Source organism: Antechinus flavipes, chromosome 1 (genome assembly GCF_016432865.1).
Source record: "Antechinus flavipes isolate AdamAnt ecotype Samford, QLD, Australia chromosome 1, AdamAnt_v2, whole genome shotgun sequence".
Lineage (NCBI taxonomy): Eukaryota > Metazoa > Chordata > Mammalia > Dasyuromorphia > Dasyuridae > Antechinus > Antechinus flavipes.
In genome coordinates, this window is record NC_067398.1 from 680376167 (window position 1) to 680395918 (window position 19752).

The 19752-nt window shown below is 42.2% G+C and overlaps 1 protein-coding gene across 6 annotated transcripts in view; it reads right to left on the bottom strand.

Moving 5' to 3' along the window:
* The window catches only part of PNPLA6 (patatin like phospholipase domain containing 6), a 45063-nt gene that overhangs the window by 3450 nt on the left and 21861 nt on the right, over nt 1-19752 (bottom strand). For all 6 annotated transcript variants that reach the window (XM_051972526.1, XM_051972524.1, XM_051972522.1 and 3 more), the window contains 9 exons: nt 19622-19735; nt 19315-19390; nt 5025-5165; nt 4848-4911; nt 4591-4759; nt 4315-4497; nt 4063-4181; nt 3817-3973; nt 3179-3295 (listed from right to left, as the gene is read on the bottom strand). In XM_051972526.1, coding sequence (XP_051828486.1) covers nt 3179-3295; nt 3817-3973; nt 4063-4181; nt 4315-4497; nt 4591-4759; nt 4848-4911; nt 5025-5165; nt 19315-19390; nt 19622-19735 — 1140 coding nt within the window. The remainder of the gene's footprint in view (nt 1-3178; nt 3296-3816; nt 3974-4062; nt 4182-4314; nt 4498-4590; nt 4760-4847; nt 4912-5024; nt 5166-19314; nt 19391-19621; nt 19736-19752) is intronic.

Here is a 19752-nt window from a genome sequence, read left to right on the forward strand (position 1 = left end):
GGGAGGAGAGAGACAGGGATTAGTGGGCAAAGATGGTGGACAAAGCGAGGGCAACGGCAACCAGGGGTCTGATGGGAATGCCATTAAAACCTCACTTTTCTCTTGGTAGGCATTACACCTACAGATTTGAAGAAGCATTATAATGATAGCTAACTACAGAGCACATTAAGGTTCAAAGCATTATAATAGCTAACTACATAGCACATCAGGGTTCAAAAACACTTTACATATATTATCTCACATTTGATGTTCATAATAACAGTATCTTAAGAAGGAGTCTCTTCCTCTCTCTCCCTGTGTCCTCAGGAATTTAACTCCAAGGATAAAACTTACACCTTTGGAAGTACATTTAGTCTCAGAAGGGAAAAGGGAAAGAGTAATAAGGGAAAGGTACAAGAAAGGGGAAGGGACACACATAAGAACGACCGTCTTTCTACACTTGCTGTCTCCTCGGTCCTTAGAAAATAAGCTTCCTGTGGGGAGATCGATTGGTTCTTTGTACTTCTAGCCCTAGATAGAGTCTGACATATAAATGCTTATAGATTGATTGATGGATGGATGGATGGATGGGTTGATGTGGAAAAGCTATCAGTCTCCAAGGGGTCCTTAACCTCCTTTGCGTCTTGACTACTCTGAACCATCAGTTTGAAGAAGCCTGAAGATCTCTTTTCAGAATCACGTTCTCAAATGCATAAAATAAAATACACAGGATTACAAAGGAAACCAATTATATAAAAAGACAGCTATCAAAATTTTTTTTTAAAAAAAACATGTTCACAGATTCCAGGTTAAGAATCCCTATTCTAATTAATGAATTTTTGGTAGAATTTTGAACTGCTCCAGTCATTCTGGAGACCAAAGGACTAGAAAACTATACATGACCTTTGACTTAGCAATACTATCACTAGGTCTGTATCGCAAAGAGATCAAAGAAAAGGGAAAAACACCTGTCTGGACAAACATATCTATAGCAGCTTTTTTTTTTTTTTTTGTGATGGCAAAGAAGTGAAAATTGAAGGAATACTCATTAATTGGGGAATGGCTGAACAAGTTGTAATATGTGATGGTGATGGAACACTATTGTGGTATAGGAAATGACAAGCAGGATGCTTTCAGAAAAATCTGGGAAGATTTATGTAAACTAATGCAAGATGAAGTGAGCAGAATTAGGAGAGCACCAGTTCACAGTAACAGCAATAATGGAACAATGATCAACTGTGAAGGACTTTTATGTTCCGGTCAAGACAATGACGTTAGGCAATTTCAAAGGAACCAGGATGAAAAAAATGCTATCCACCTCCAGAATGACTACCTATGAAGTCTGACTGTAGACTGAAGAATACTTTTTAAAAATTGTTCTTGTTTTTGTATGTATGTGCATTTTCTTTTGAAATTTGGCTAATATGAAAATACATTTTCTTCAAATCAGTTCCAAATGATCAGTGATGAACAGAACCAGCTACACCCAGCATAAGAACACTGGGAAATGAGTGTGGACCACAACATAACATCTGCACTCTTTCTGTTGTTGTTTGCTTGCATTTTTGTTTTTCTTCCCAGGTTATTTTTTACCTTCTTTCTAAATCTGATTTTTCTTATGTATAAATATGTATACATATATTGTATTTAACATATACTTTAACATATTTAACATGTATGGAACTACCTGCCATCTGGGGGGGGGGGTGGAGGGAAGGAGAGGAAAAGTTGTAACAGAAGTTTTTGCAAGGATCAATATTTAAAAATTACCCATGCATATATTTTGTCAATAAAAAACTATAATAAAAAAAAGAAAAAGAAAATATATTTCCCATGAGTTCACACATATTGCTTGCCTTCTCACTGGATAAGGTAGAGGCAGGAGGAAGGAAGAGAATCTGGAACTCAAAATTTAAAAAAAAGTCAATGTCAAAATTTTTTTATATGTATCTGGGAAATATTTAATGAAATAAATAAAAATATATTTAAGAAAAAGAAAAAACACCACCTCTAGTCTAAGCCGAATGGGCATGACCGGGGAGAGATTGTCACCTCTGAAGCTTGGGAGGTGTTAGACAGGAAGTGGGCAAAGTGTAAGAGATGAGAGCCTCAAGACAAGAAATAGCAGAGATGCTAAAAAGGAACCTGGAGAAGAGGAAGGGAGAGGAGGGGAGGTGCAGGGGGAGACTTCCAATTTCAGGGAAGAGAGGATGTCTATTCTCCTTTATATGGGTGGGAATATTCATGGGGGAAAGGCTAAAATGGCAGTTGGGGCACAGGAACTGGTCTGGTCTGACAGGTAGGGCAGCTACAGGGCACATATGGGGAAAACTGAGTGAGAGCTCCTGCCACGAGCGAGATCACAGCATGGAGTCTGAGTGTAAAAATGAGGCTGCACTGAAGAGAATAGAGGTAACTGCCACAAACTGGAACCTGCCAGAGAAGGGGCGGCGGCGGCAGAGTGAAGCCCAGAGGGTCTGAAGCGGGAGGACTGATCCCAGGAGCCCAGGGAGGACACACCTGACATTCTCAGGAAGGCTCATGTGCCCATGCCCTCCAGGTAACCCAGACTCATCTGTGGGGGATGTGTCTGCTCCTCTGGGAATCAGGTGGGAGGCTCAGAAATCTGAGCAGCAATCCCAGGCTAATTACGGCATCACCTTCAGCCCATGCCCAAAGCCCCAGGGCATGAGGTTTGGCAGGGCGAAGGAAGCAAGGCCCGATAGGAAGGTCATGGCCACAGGGTCATGGGGGGCCCAGGAGAGCCAGACCAGACAGAACAAGGGTAGGATAGGAAGGGGACAATGGGAGCCCGGCCAGGGCCTGCCCAGGAAGACTTTTCCCATTGGGTAAAAAGGCTCCGATCCAATCCCTTGGAGCTGTGGGTCTGACAGGCAGGGCCAGGCCCCGCTCCCCTCAGGCCTCCCACAAACTCTGCTGAGCGGAGGCCATTTGCCACGGCCTCTGTCTCAGAGAGAGAAAAGCAAAAACAGGGAGTGCGGCCCTTGCGGCCGTGGTACAGTGGGACGGGAGAGCTCCAACATGGAGCCAAATGCCCGAGGCGTGGCCAAAGGAAGCAGGTGAGGAAGCCAGCAGGGCAAAGCTGTCAGAGCTGGGGAGGGCGAGAACAGGAGAGAGGTCTGGGGATCAGGAAGAGGAGCGCTGGAAGGGCAGGGTCCTGTAAGGAAGGAGGAGGCACCTCAATCTGCCTGTCCTGGAAAACGCGGTGGATGCTTCGGTTGAAAGCAGAGCCTGAGAACATGGAGGTAACAGGGTACGTGAGGTCCAGCACCGGCTCAAACACTGATGTCATGCTCTGTGGGAGACGTGGAGAGAAGGTCAGGGAGCTTCATGCTAGGGAGCATAGGAGCTACCAAGATTCACAGGGAGATGCTCAGGGGGTTTGAAGGGGTTTGAGGGGGCCACAGAGGGCCACTGAGGTTTACTGGTGGAGAGGGGAAACCGAAGGACCTGAGATACTCACAAAGGGCCACTGAGAGGTCTAAGGGGGGCACAGGGGGCCACTGAGGTTTACTGGTGGAGAGGGGAAACCGAGGGACCTGAGACATTCACAAAGGGCCACTGAGAGGTCTAAGGGGGGCACAGGGGGCCACTGAGGTTTACTGGTGGAGAGGGGAAACCGAGGGACCTGAGACATTCACAAAGGGCCACTGAGAGGTCTAAGGGGGGCACAGGGGGCCACTGAGGTTTACTGGAGAGGACCAAGGGACCTGAAGCACTCATGAGGGGCCACTGAGGTTTTTAACAGGCCTGAGGGGCTCAGAGGGATCTCAAGCCCGGGGGCAGCCGGGGCTGGGGGGAAGGGCCTGGGAGTACCTTGGCCCATTCACGAGCACGCTGCTTAGTACGACTTGCACTGCGTTCTTCCGCGTAAAGGGCCCCGATGAAGGAACCAATGGATGTGCCGCCCACCATATCCACAGGCACACCAGCCTCCTCCAGAGCTTTCAGCACCCCGATATGGGAGCAGCCCCTGGGGGCCAAGGTTGATGGTCAGCCCCCGGTCAGAAGCTGGCCTCTCCTTAGTTCCTTCCCCCCTCCCCGCTGCCTGTCATCCTTTACCTGGCCCCGCCCCCTCCCAGGACGAGGGCAATGGTGTTCCCGGTCAGCACCCGTGCCAAGCGGGAGAAGTCGCTGTGGCGGTCAGCCCGGCGGGAGAAGACCTTCTCGTAGAGCTCTCGCTGGGGAAGCAAGGGGAGAAGGCACACTTGGTGGGGGTGGCAGGGAGTCTGGGCAGCCAGAGCCCTGCTCTGGGCACCGCTCCTCCGCGCCGTGTGCTTGCCTGCCCTCCCTCCCCCCCAGCCCCAACGGTACCAGCTTGGCAGGGCTGCGACGGGAAAAGAGACGGCGTGGGCAGCGCAGGTGCAAGTGGCCTGAGCACCAGCTGCGCATGTTGAGCCACTCCACTGTGCGGGTGGGCCCGGGACCCTCCTCCCGGTGCAGCAGGACCAGCTGCTTCAGGGCCCTCACAGCCGTGCTCTCCAACCTCTGCTCCAGCTGTGCAAGGAGCAGAAAGGAGACCCAGGTCAGAACAGAGCCATGGGGCCAAAGGTCAGGGTCCTTTGGACCGGAGAGGGCAGGGGTCAGGACCTGGCCAAGTGTGGGCTCCTGGTCCCCCAGGCCCACGATGAGGATGCAGTCAGCTTGGCGCAGGCAGCGCACAGTCCAGGGGGTCAGCGAGCCATCTGTCTGGTAGAGCACGATGCGATGCGTGTCCTCCTGCTGGGCCAGCCAACCGGACAACCGGAACTCCTGGATGCTATAAGAGGCTTGAAGCATTAAGTGCCAGCGCTGGCAAAGGACCCTGCCCCTACTTCCTCCTGCCCCCTCCATCCGGGGACTCCCACCTGTCCAGGGCTGAAGCCCCAAGTCGGGCCCGGATGATGTCGCTGTTGAGGAGCAGAGTTGGGCCTGGGGGAACAAGGGAGGCATTTTAAGGGACACCCCCTGTAACCCTGCATCCCACCCGGCTTCCTTCCACAGGCCCCCTCCCCAGACCACGGCGCCCCCTCTTCCACACTGACCAATGGCTCTCAGGGCATGCTGCAGCTCCAGAGTGAAGGCCACCATGGGCACCTCTGCACAGACCGGCAGCACAGCCACTGTCGCGAGGTTACTGGCTGGGTTGGTAAGTTCCGAAGGAGGCGGCACACCAAGGCCTGAACCTGGGGAGAGACCAGGATGTATCCTGACCATCCACATCCTCTCCCAAGTAATCCCTCCACTCTCAGCCCCATCCCTACATCCCTCGCATGGCCTTGGAGCCCTCCCCGTCCTTCCAATCCTCTGCCTGGACTCGAGACTCCTCCTTCTTGAAGGCAGGACAGGTGCCCCTGTGATCCTGGCTGTGAGGCTGAAAGCACCTCAAAGTCCCAAAACCCACAACAATAAAATTCAAGATGAAAACATCAAGCCAAAGTAGATAGGAAGAGAGGGAAGACAGCAAAGGGCTCTGGATAGAAATCTAGGAAGTAGCAGTCATCTGGAGCAGATGCATGAGAAGTGGGTCCCCTATTTCCACAGTGAGAAATGGGGGGCGGGGCATCACAGTCCCAAAATGCCATAAAGAAGCCTCAAGGAGGAAACTAAAAGTTAGAGAAAGATCAGAGATTTAGAGGTAGCAGGGGCTTTGGCAGCCATCTAGCACAAATCCCACATTTTACAGATGAAGAAACAGGCCCCAAGAAGATGTCTTGCCAAGATTGCTCAGCTAATAAAGTGGCAGAGCTGAGACTGGACCTTGTGAGGATTAAAACTGTCCTACCTACAATAAAAGAGATGGGCAAAGCAATCCCTACAGCCCCATGCTCTAAATCAGTTTTTTCTTCAGCACTGCCTTTGTCCAAAGATGTCCTGGGAAAAGGGGATCCCTCTCTGTGGCCCCTTCTCTTCAGAGAGTAAAACCTGTGATCTGGAACGTTGCTTATCCAGCTGCCTGGAAAGCAGACAAGCTGCTAAAGCAGCAGCAAGTGATGTCTGGCCCAAATCCCCAGAGATGCCCAAATCCACCAGGCTGGTGGGAAGAAACAAGGAGAAATAAGGTAAGGGTCTGGGGAGTCCTGAAGAGAGATGCAAGGACTGCAGCAGCATTCACCCCCAGACCCAAGCAAGGCAAGGACTCAAACCAGAAACAGCAGGAGGGGCCAAGTCTAGTTGAAGAAAGAGCAGGCGGCCACCTTAGATGCCCAGGGACTCTTGGAGAGAGAGTAATTATCCTTTCATTCCTTCCTTTCTCTGGGCTTGTGTTTTCTCATTAACAAAATGAGAAGGTTGGACTAGGCCGGTTCCACTGACTACCCCTCTTCATGACAAGGGTGTTCCAGGAGCACAGAAAGAGAACATGGGGGATTCATTAGCAGAAGCTGTGGAACGTATGATCAGAAAGACAGTGAAACTCATGTTCATGGGAACTTGAGGCTCCCCTAAAATAGGACAAGATGGTATCTTGGGGTAGTCCTGGTGAGTGTGGGAACTAACAAACCCAGCCTTATGAGAAGGAGCTTTGTTAGGAGGGTACGGCCTTCTTTACTGCTAAGCCTTTGGTCCAAAGCTCATACAAAGGTGGTCAGGATGCTGGTGTCAAGTCCTGGGAAGACTCAGTCAGAGCCAATTGAAAGGTAATGTGCTGCACTAGAGACAGGAAGACCCGAGTTCAAAATCTCCCTGAGACTAGCAGTAAGAAAGGGACACTGGTCAGCAAAATGAGCACCCTCACAGTAGTGAGAAGGATTAACTGACATGATTTATGTAGCACTTTTAAGATTTATAAAGTGCTTCCCATCTAAATCAGTTAAACAAGTGATAAGACTGGAAAGTCACAACCATACTGACTTGGGCCAGAAGTTGCCCCTAAATCACCCATATGGTTCTATTAGAATCCCATTATCAGGAGCAACCAAAGGTAAAGAAGGGATCTTTCTAGGTCTCTTTCAGTCACCGTAAAGTGGAGATAAGAATAAATTAACAACCTAGCATATCATAAAGGGTAGAGTTATGATCCTGACAGCAGACCATGTCTACTCTGTGAAAGCCAAGTTAAGGTCTAAGTGTGCAAATGCTCAGCAATGAGGAGCTGTCCACCAGAGGTGGAATTCTTTGGCCCAGGTGACCCAAAAAAACAGAAAATCACAAAATGTTCCTCAGGTCTGGGCTGCCCCTATCAACTATCCAGTGATGATAACAGAGGGGCACAAAGTGTGAGGGACAGGTTTTAGACCTTCAATCACCATTAACTTAATCATATCCCAAACAGATGTTTGCCCATTGAGTCAACATGCTATTGGAGGAACTGAATGACGTCAATATTGACTTTATGGCATAAACTGAAACCAGAAAATAGGGGCAAAGTTCAGCTTAAAGCAAGAAGGGTTCACAAGTCCTTCTGAGAGAGAGAGAAATTAAAGAATTTGGGGAAGTTGTTTTTGTCACAGACCCAAAAGGAACAAGAAAGAAACATCACTGTAGGGGCCATGGTATGACCTCACCTTGCAGTGCTTGGGATGAGCACAAGTCAAAAAGCCCATCAGGAAGAAAAGAACAGTTTGTACAAGGAGGACATGGGTGGAGCAGCTCTCTCTACCTCAGGGAAGTCCTTCTAAACTAATAAAACACATCTTTGTCCTCTTTGGGGGAGGAGGATTGGGAGGGACAAGGAGGAAACCATGGGTGTGGAATTTGTCGTCAGATGTGGATGTTTGGTCAGCAAGCATTGCTTAACTGTTTTTCTTTCCTACTAGGGAAGGTTCAAGGGGGAAGAGAGAGTATATAAGAGAATTACTGTAATGTAAAAAAAAAATCTCCATTATCATCTATTTTTTCCAGTGGGGTGAAGAGAGTCCTCCAAATTAAATCAACATGGAAGCATGGATCTAAAGGTGGAAGAGATCACATCTGTTATCTACTTCCTCATCTTTCAGAAAAGCAAACTGAGGCTCAGCAATATATATCAAAAAACAAGTGATTTCAGTGCAAGAGTGGGTATAGCGAAAGATGGTGAAAAATATTCAAAAAATAATCATCTTGCTTCTGCATAAAGCCTTCTAAAGAGGGAAGCCCATTCAACTTTTCTATAGCTCTGCTTGAATAAAATTGAAGATTTCAACTGAATGTGCACCCAGCCTCGTGCTTTCATAGTTTTTTTTTATTAATTTAAAAAAATGGTGAGAGCTTTGCCAATTAGTGCCAATGCTGTCCAGTCTGAGTCTTGTTGCTATTGAATTTGTCATCCTTTACTTGTATGAACTGACCCAGAGTAAAGTGAGAGGAACCAGAAGTAAGAACCATATCACAAAGGCAAAAAACAGCTCTGAAAGACTCGCTAAAGCCCTGTTTGTAGTGGCTAGAAGCTGGAAAATGAATGGATACCCGTTAATTGGAGAATGGTTGGGTAAATTGTGGTATATGAATGTTATGGAATATTATTGTTCTGTAAGGAATGACCAGCAGGATGAATACAGAGAGGACTGGCGAGACTTACATGAACTGATGCTAAGTGAAATGAGCAGAACCAGGAGATCATTATATACCTCAACAACGATACTGTTTGAGGATGTATTCTGATGGAAGTGGATCTCTTCGATAAAGAGAGCTAATTCAGTTTCAATTGATCAAAGATGGACAGAAGCAGCTACACCCAGAGAAAGAACACTGGGAAATGAATATAAACTGCTTGCATTTTTGTTTTTCTTCCTGGGTTATTTATACCTTCTGAATCCAATTCTCCCTGTGCAACAAGAAAACTGTTCGGTTCTGCACATATATATATTGTGTCTAGGATATACTGTAACCTATTCAACATGTAAAGAACTGCTTGCCATCTGGGGAGGGGGTGGAGGGAGGGAGGGGAAAAATCGGAACAGAAGTGAGTGTAAGGAATAATGCTGTAAAAAATTACCCTAGCATGTGTTCTATCAATAAAAAGTTATTTAAAAAAAAAAAAAAAGAAAAAAAAAGAAAGACTCACCAAAGCTGATCAATGCAAAGACCAACCATATCTCCAGAGGACAGAGAATGAAGCATATTACCTCTGCCTCCTGATGAGAAGATGGGCATTTCCAAGGCCATCCTCCACAAAGCCATCAATGGATCTTCCTAAAGTCTGAATCAATAAGCTCCAGTGGGGCTCCCCATCACCTCCAAGAGCAAATATCAAACCCTGTTTGGCATTCGAAGCCCTTCACAACCTGACTCCTTTTTACCTTTCGGTTCTCTTATACCTTACTCCCCTGCAGAGATGTAATGATCCAGTGAGCCTCTGGCTGGTCCTTGAGGAAGATTCTCCATTTTCCAGCTCTAGGCAATTTCACCCCCATACTGGCCCCCATACTTGGAAATCTCTCCCTCCTCACTTCTGTCTCCTAGTGGTCCCTGACTTCCTTCAAGTCTCAGCCAAAATCTCATTTTCTACAAGAAGCCTTTCCCAATTCCTCTAATGTTTATGTCCTCCCCCACTAATTATGTCCAATTTATCCTGCACAGATTTTCTTTTTACATAGCTTTTTGCACGGTGTCTTCTCCATTAGATGATGCGTTCCTTTAGAGAGGGGACTGTCTTTTGCCTTTCTCTATATCCCCAGAGCTTGGTCCAATGTCTGGCACATGGTAGGCACTTAATATTCACTGACTGACTGCTGACGATCTGCTTCATTTAAGTCATTGTGGGGATCCCACAAAGTGGTTGGAGCATCACATCTGTAGTTCACACACCAATGATAACAATTAGCTCTACTTCCATGGATCACCAGCCCAATGTTCTCCACCATGTTTCTCCTCTCTGGCTCTTCCTGAATGTCCTTACCTAGGTTATACTCCTGCTACATTGTGTTACTGCCTTCTTTTTTGCTTTTCTCCACACCCACTCACTGAAATGCTATCCCCATTCAAAATCTTTATCAAAAGCTCTTTCCTCTCCAATGTCCCTTTTGATCACCCCAGAATTCCTTCCATTCCTTTTTAAAAAAATCATATAGCATTGACCACATCCTGCCAATAATGTCAATTACTCGTGCATGAGGCTTCTCTCCTTTATCTGATCATTAACCTTTTAAAGGAAGGACCATGACTCATCCTCACCCTTAATAGCTCCTAACATATGGCCCTGTATGAGGTAGGTACACGACAAAATGGTGAATTAATGAATGGCTTATGTTTATTTTAACCTAATTTTAAATGTATTGTAGAGGGGAAAACCTATAAATAAAGCATCTATAAATGTGATTCAGAGAGTTCTTGTCTCTCCATGTGGAAAAAGGAACCAAGAGACATTCCCTAATAGACAAGCTATAGATAATGGTCAAAAAGTCCCTAAAGAAAAAATACAAACTATTAAGCTACCATTTGAAAAGCTGCTTCATATCACTAAGAATAAATTACCCAGAAGCAAAGCCTCACATAGCACGCTCTCTCTGGGGCTTAGATGTGCTCTCATATCACTTCCCTGGCAGACAAACCATCCGGTCTGGGAATAAACAGTTGTGTTTGATTGAAAAAACAGAGTCAGAGCTGAGATAGGCCAGGACAGTCTGGGGGACTGAAAAAAGAAGATATGCGGGAAGTCCAGAATATGAAGGGAAAAGAATACTTCTGCACTAGTATCATCCCAAAGGAGCAAATCCCAAAGACTAAAAGCCTACAAGTCACAAGAATAAAAAGGAATCTTAGACTTCTCGTGTTGGAACCCTCATTTTATAAAGGGGTAAACTGAATTTTAGATAGAGGAGACTTACTCAAGTTAGAAGCAGCAAGAAGCAGAATTTGAACTCAGCTGCTTGACCATCTCAGAGCCGTTGGATCTATGCCCTCCAAAGCCTGCTAAGCCTCGTCCTGGCCGTGCCCGGGCAATGTCCAAGGAAAGGATGGACAGTTTGAGAAGAAGCTGGCAAGGGTGCGTTCAAAAGGACTAGATACAAAACATGGGCCCTATGATGCCTGGGAGTGTGAGATCTACTCTGGGGAACTTCCGGCCAACACAAATTTCAGGAAAGGGAGAAGCAGGGGAGCAGAGAGGAGCCCTCAGCAGGGCACAAAACAACACTTTCTATGTCATAGGACCAAAGACTTGGGAAGTTCCTCTGGTGTAATCCCCTTCATTTTACAGAGGAGGCAACTGAGGCCCAGAGCGGCAAAGTGGCTTGCCCAGGAGAGACAGCAAGGAAAGCTCTGAAGCAATGTTCAGAATAGATTTCCTGACTCTAGGGCTCTACCTACTACACTATCTGGCTGTTTAGGACATTCTGCCAACTCTCAGACAAGTACACACTGTTAAAAATACAAAAAAGATATACACCATATGGTAAAGTACCTAGATTTTTGAAAAAGTTAAATGAGTTAGAGAAGGAAATAGACAATAAAACTATACTTTTCTCTCTCATATCTAGATAAATCTAATCAAAAGATAAACAAGAAAGAAGTTAAGGAGATGAATAAAATTTTGGACAACTTAGACATGATAGGTTTCTAGAGAAAAGTGAATGGGAATAGAAAGGTATATACTTTTTTCTTAGCAGTACATGGCACTACCATATATATTATATAGCAAATACATACATATATATCATTATATATTTAATAATGCTACAGTAACTATAAAATAGTATTAGGACATAAAAATGTCACAACCAAATGCAGAAAAGCAGAAATATTAAATGTATCCTTTTCAGATTATGATACTATAAAATTATATTGAATAACAGGTAATGGAAAGATAGATTAAACATTGAATGGAAACTAAATAATGTAATTCTAAAAAATAAAGTGGATCAAAGAACAAATCACAGAAACAATCGATAACTTACTAAAGAAAATGACAACAATAAGACAAGATGCCAAAATTTATAGGCAGCCAAGCTAGTATTAGGAGAAAATTTAGATTTCTAATTGTTTACATCAATTAAAGAGGGAAAGAACAGATCAAAGAACTGGGAGTGCAACTAAAATAACTAGATTTACATCCAAGGACTTTGATAAAGGCTTCATTTCTAAAATATAAAGACTCACATTTATAAGAATACAAGCTATTGTCCAATTGATAAATGGTCAAAGGATATGAACAGACAATTTTCTGATAAAGAAATTAAATCCATTTTCTAATCATATGAAAAAAATGCTCTAAATCATTATTGATCAGAGAAATACAAATTAAGACAACTCTGAGGTACCACTACACAACTCTCAGTTTGGCTAAGATAACAGGAAAAGATAATGATAAATGCTGGAGGGGATGTAAGAAAATTGAGACACTAATATATTGTTGGTGGAGCTGCAAATTGATCCAACCATTCTGGAGAGCAATTTGGAACTATGCCCAAAGGGTTATCTAACTGTGCATACCCTTTGATCTACCAGTATCACTACTGAGTCTGTATCCCAAAGAGCATTAAAAAGGAAAAAGGACCCACATATGCAAAAACATTTTTGTGGTGGCAAGGAACTGGAAATTAACTGGATATCCATCATTGGGGAATGGCAGAATAAATTATGGTATATGTATGTTATGGAATGTTATTATTCTATAAGAAATGATCAGCAGGATGATTTCAGAGAGGCCTGGAGAGATTTATATGAATTGATGCTAAGTGAAGTGAGTAGAAACAAGAGAACACTGTACACAGCAACAAGATGATGTGATAATCCACCCTGATGGACTTGGCTCTTTTCAACAATGAGGTGATTTGGGCCAATTCCAATAGACTTGTGAAGGAGAGAGCCATCTGCAACCAGATAAAGAACTATGGGGACTGAATGTGTATCACAACATAGTATGTTCACCTTTTTTGCTGTTATTTGTTTGCTTTTCTCATTTGTTTTCCTTTTTGATCGTATTTTTCCTATGCAGCATGATAAATATGTAAATATGTATATATAAACTGCACATGTTTAATATATATTGGATTACCTGTGGTCTAGGGGAGGGAGTGAAGGGGAAGGAAGGGAGAAAATTTTGAAACGCAGGGTTCTGCAAGGATGAATGTGGAAAACTATTTCTATCGTATTTTGAAAATAAAAGGCTATTATTTTAAAAATAATAAACTAGAAAAGGAACAAATGAAAAATCCTCAATTAAACACCAAATTGGAAATCCTGAAAAATCAACGTACTAAAAGAAAATCACTAATAAAAACAAAAATAAAATGCTTAAAGATAAGCCATTAGTTAATTTGATTTTTAAAAAAGAAAAGAAAACCAAATTACTAATATCAAAAATGAAAAGGATGAATTAACCACCAATGAAGAGGAAATTAAAATTAATCAAATAAATCAAACTATTGGGGGCTATTCTGCCCAATTATATGGCAATAAATTTGATAATCTAAATGAAACAGATAAATTATGAAGATAAATGGAAGAAATAGAATACGTAATTAACCCAATCTCAGAAAAAGAAATTGATCAAGCCATCAATGAACTTCCTAAGAAAAAATCCCCAGGGTCAAATGGATTCATAAGCTAGTTCTACCAAGCATTAAAAGAACAATTAATCCCAATACTATATAAACTACTTGGGAAAATAGGTAAAGAAGGAGTCCTACTAAATCCCTTTTACATCATAAATATGGTGTAGATATCTAAACCAGGAAGAATCAAAATAGAAAAAGAAAATTATAGACCAATTCCCCTAAGGAATATTGTTGCAAAAATTGGAATTAAATACTATAAAGGAGATTACAGCAATATATCATAATTATCATACACTTTGATAAGGTGGGCTTTTATAGAAGGAACAGAGGGCTGGTTTAGTATTAGGAAAACAATCAGCATAATTGATGATATCAACAACAAAACCAACAGAAATCATAAGACTATCTCAATAGGTGCAGAAAAAGCCTTTGACAAAATATTACACTCATTCCTATGAAAAACACTAGTGAGTACAGGAGCTTAACCTTAAAATGACAAGCAATATTTAGCTAAAACTATTAGCAGGTATTATCTGTAACGCAGATAAGCCAGAAACCTTTCCAAAACAATCAGAGGTGAAGTAAGGATACTTATTATCATCTTATTATTCAATATCGTACTAGAAATATGTTAGTTACAGCAATAAGACAAGAAAAAGAAAGTAAAGGAATTAAAACAGGCAATGAGGAAACAAAACTATCACTCTTTGCAAATGGTATGTTATATTTTGAAAATCCTAGATAATCAATTAAAAACTAGTTGAAATAATTAACAATAGCAAAGTAACAGGATATAAAGTTAGCCCACATAAATCATCATCATTTCTTTCTATTACCAACAAAATCCAGCAGTAAGAGATAGGAAGAGAAATTTCATTTAAAATAATTTAGACAGGGAAGCTAGGTAGTATAATGGATAGGGCACTGGCCCTTAAGTCGGAAGGACCTGAGTCCAAATCTGGCTTCAGACACTTGATATTTATTTACTAGCTGTATGACCCTAGGCAAGTCACTTAACCCTGATTGCCTCAACAAAAAAACAAACAAAAAAAAAAACAGTAGACAGTATGAAATACTTAGAAGTCTATCTGCCACAACAAACCCAGAAATTATATGAATATAATTACAGAATATTTTTTACATAGTCACCTTTAAACAATTAGAAAAATAACTGTTCATGGGTAGGCTGAGCGAATGTAATAAACATTACAATTCTACATAAATTAATCTATTTACTTAGCATTATACCAATATAACTACCAAAAATCATCTTATAGAGCTAGAAAAAATAATAACAAACTTCATCTGAAAGAACAAAAGGCCAAGTATATCAAGGCATTCAATGAAAAAAAAATATGAAAGAATAATGTCTAGTTGCTCCAGATCTAGAACTGTATTATAAAGTGATAATTATCAAAACAATCTGGTATTGGCTATGAAATAGTCATTGATCAGCAGGAGATTAGGTATACATTATATTACATTAAATGACCATAGTAATCTAGTATATGATAAACCCAATTGATAAATGGTTAAAGGATATAAATAGGCAGTTTTCAGATAAAAAAATCAAACCAGGGAGGATTCTGGGAAGATGATGGAGTAGAATGGTAAATTTCAAGCTCTCCAAATTTCCCCCACAACCTCAGGACCAACACAGACTGGTGAAAAATCAATAAGAGTTGGGGCAAGACAGGAGTCTTCTGGCACAACCCAAGAAGAATCAAAGAAAGACCCCGGGCTGGAGATTAACCCATATGAGGTGCAAACACCTCCAAACTGGCTCTGCAGAAACACCCAGTGGGGACCCTTGGGACTAGCTGGGTTTGACTGAGCCTCAGTCCCAAATCATAGAAACTTGCACCTCCCAGATGGCTGGAATTGGGTGTCTGAGTCCAGGAAGACAGAGGGGGATTAGGAACTCCAGCCCCGGCTGGGCTGCTGAGACACGGTCCTATAACCGAAGTAACCAGCACATCGAGAATGCAGAAGAAGTGGGGCAGGGACACTACTGACTGTGAAGGGAACTTTTGATTTGGGGCTCCAAGTCAGAGGGGAGAGCTGGAGTGAAGCTAGGGTCATCCACCCCATAATTAGAGGTGCTTATACTAATATTTAAAAAAAAAATTAACCGGCAAAGAAGAAAGAAGCCTACAGACACTTACTATGGGAATAGGAAGATTCATCTTCAGTGGATACAGAAATAAAATAAACTTCTACCCCAAAGAGTAATATTAAATGGCTACTTGCCCAGAGAAAATTTATAGAAGAACTCAAAAAAGAATGTAAAAATCAAATGAGAGACAATGAGAAAAAAACTAAATAAAATAAAATAAAAACCATCCAAGAAAAACAAAAAGATTATGAGGAAAAAAGTTAACCAAGTAGAAAAGGAGATGCAGTCTTTTTTTTTTTTTTTTTTGATGCAGTCTTAAAGATGAAAATAATTCTTGGAAAATTAGAATTGGGTAAGGGGAAGCCAGTGAAGCTATAAGAGACCAAAAAATAACAAAGCAGAATATAAAGAATGAAAAAATAGGAATAGAATGTAAAACAGCTTATAGGAAAAACAACATATCTAGCAAACAGATCAAGAAGAGAAAATATAAAAATAATTGAATTGTCTGAAAGTTGTGACCAAAGAATCTTGCAAATAATGCAAAAAATAATCCAAGAAAATTGTCCTGGTGATAGAACATGAGGGGAAAGTAAAAAACAGAAAAAAAAAAAATCCACCAATCACCACCTCAAAGAGATCCTTTGTGGAAAACACATAAGAATATTATTGCCAAATTTTGAAACTCCCCAGAAAAAAGAGAAAAATTTTGCAAGAAATAAAAAAAAATTTTTTTAATATGCTGGAGCTACAATTACATTTGTACAGTACTTATTGGTAGTCACAATAAAAGACTGCAGGTCCTGGAATCATATGTACTGGCAATCAAAAGAACTAGGCCTGCAGCCAAAAATATCATTTCCAGCAAAATTATGCATAATATTGAATGAAAAAAAAATGGACATAATATAAGCTTGAAGATTTTCAGAACTTTTTTTCAAAACTGACCTTAATAGAAAATTTAACATGTAAGAACAAATCTCAAAAATCAATTTCAAGGAACTTAACATGGATAAATTGCTTGTTTTTAACATGGAAATGAAATACATACAATATATTTAAACTTGACACCAATAATGGGGTAGCTCAAAAGAAAGATTGGAACAGAGTTAAGGTAAAAATAGTAATTATGTTATACAATCATACATACAAATAAGTAATTATGTTGCACAAATGAGGAAGAATAGACACTGAGGCATTAGAAGGCGGAGGAGGGCTCCTAGTTCTGAAACCCTACTCACATTGGCAATGGGTTAAATAGACAACACTACATACGTACCATGAAAGGCATAGCACCCTCTAAAATCTACAAAGAAGTAAGGGGGAAGAATGGGCGGAGGGAGAACCAAAGGATGGAGGAAGAAGACAAGGGAGGGATCTATGGGTGGGGGAGGTTAAGTAATGCCAAGGCAAGTTAAGGAGCAGAATTAAAGCAGTCAGCAGGTATAGGGGAGAAGAGAAATACAGATACTCTACAACAATAATATAATAAATATAATGTAATATAATATAATAAAAGTAGGGCTAGTAATCATTGCTGTTAGATAAGGTCAAACTTAAAGATTTAATCAAGAGAGAAATGTACATTATATATCAATCATATTAATATTATTTTAGATGCATGCTCATATATGGGTAAATATGTGTGTATATGTATCTGAGTATACATAGATATGTATGTATATATGAACATATTTGTGCTTAACTACAGCCTGCTTGGGGAAAGTGAGGAGGCTAAGGGGAAAAAAAGAATAAAGTAAAAAAAGTGCACAACAGAGAACAAAAGAACAAGCTACAAGGAAGCAAAGAAAAAATGGATACTCATGAATATAATATCTTTTACTATTATATGTCCTTTCTTAAACTGATTTTTTATTGTTATATTTTTCAATCCTCCTTGATGTTCTGACACATGTTGTTTAAAATATGAAGAAATCAAACCTATCTACAATTGTATTAAAAATGTTCTAAATTACTACTGATTAGAACAATGCTTAAAACAACTCTGAGGTATCATCTCACAATTATCAGATTGGAAAATGATGTCTGTTGGAGGGGATGTGGGAAAACTAGAACACAAATGCAATGTTAGTAGAGCTGTGAACTGATCCAACCACTCTTGAAAGCAATTTGGAATCATGCCCAAAGAGCTATAAAACCATACATACTCTTTGATCCAGTAACAGCACTAATAAGTTTATCTCCAAAGAGATCAGTGAAAAGGGGGAAAAGATTTATACATAAAAAATATTTACAGAAACCCTTTTTGTGGTGGCTAAGAATTGGATATCAAGGGGATATTCATCAACTTAGGGATGGCTAAACAAGTTGTGCTACATGACTTTGATGGAAGATTATTATGCTGTAAGAAATGACAAGCAGGATGATTTCAGAAAAACCTGGAAAGGCATACAGGAACTGATACAAAGTTAAGTGAACAGAATCAGGAGAACAGTGTACAAAGTAACAGAAACATTATTCGATGAAGAATTGTAAATGATTTAGTAATACAATGATCCAAGACAATTGCAAAGAATTAATGATGAAACACACACTTCCAGGGAAAGAACTGATCTTGTCTAAATACAGACTGAAGCATGCCATGTTTCACTTTCTTTCACTTTTTAAATATGAATCTTGTATAAAATGACTAATGTGAAAATGTTTTACGTAATTGTATATATATGTGTGTGTGTGTGTATAATCTATGTCTTGACTGCTTACTGTCTCAGGGAAGGGGAAGGGAGGGATAGAATTTGGAATTCAAAAGTCTAAAAACAAATGTTAAAAAGTTTTTTAAACATATAATTGAGAGAATATATATATATAAAACTTTTTTTTAAATACAGAAGAAGCCACCCTTGCTAGAAAAGACATGTCCCTTCTTCCCAGACCGGAACCTAAGCTTACTTAGGAGACCTTGTTACTTGTTCAGTACTTTCAGTCATGACACTACAAGATCTCTTCAAGAGCCTGTTTGAAGTTTTCTTGGCAGAGATACTGGCATGATTTACCATTTCCTTCTCCAGTTCATTTTACAGATGGGGAAACTGAGACAAAACAGGGTAAAATGACTTGCTCAGGTCTACCCAGCCAGGAAGCGTCTGAGCTGGATTTGAACTCAGGAAGTTGAGTCTTCCTGACTCTATCTACTGCATCACCCAGCTGCCCGCCTAATCTAGAAGCCTGCCTCGGCCCCTTCAGTGGAAGTCTTCAAGACGAGGTAAGACCAGCCAGAGCTGTAGGCCATGCCTGTGGTCAGGGATGGACTGGCCTAGGAAGAGCTCCCCAAGAGCTCAGGGGCAATGGGAAGGATAGAGGAAGAGAGGGAGTCCCCTCAGAGAGGGCAAGACTGGGGGACAGGGAAGGGTGGCAGGCCAGGCTGACGTGGCCACTGAGAGCTGGGAAAGGGGACGCTGCTGGGGCCGTGCTCCCTGACACTAAAAGGCATCAGAGTGGCCTTTGGGAAGGAATTCTGTGCCACTGCAATTTTTCTTTTTGGTCTGGTCCCTGCTGTCCCATCCCATCCCAAACATGGCAATCAGGACCTGCTCCAGGGGAGGAACAAAGAGCCCTGAGAGAGATAGGTCCTTCCCAGCAACAGGCAGCAAGTGAGCCAGGCCTAGAACCAAGAGAGGCAGAGAAGGGGGACTATAGGAAAGGAGGGGCTGCCTGATAGGTCTGAAGGAGGGAAGCAACAAGCAGGAACCAGAGGGGGCCAAGCAGGGTTCCTGGGACTCAGACGTTGAGCCTCACACTGTTCTCCAATCCTCCTCCTCTGTGCCGACGCATCCCAGCCCTTACCTGGAAAAGGTCCCTGCAGCTGCTGCAGATTCCCAAGGATTTTCTGGCTCAGGAGGTGGATCAGCCGGGTCACAACCTGTGAGTTGCAAACCAGAGATCACACCAGGCAAGAGAATGCCCAAGTCCCCATCCACACTGACTTTGGCCATCACCTGAGAGGATGCCTGGAGCCCAGATCCCCTGAGAAGTGCCTGGAAGCCCGGTTCTCCACCACATAACTAAGACCCCAACAGTCCCAGCCTCCACCCTGAAGAAGCATTGGAATGACCCCTCCCTTACCCTTGGTCCCTCCCTAGAGCTCCCATACCTGTGGGTACCTCCTCTTAATATGGCTCAGAGTCCCCTCGGGCAACTTGGCAAGCTCCGTGTCCCGCACTGCATGAACTGTTGTGGCCCGGGGCTGCCGGGTCAGTGCTTCCACCTAAGTCCAACCAGGAC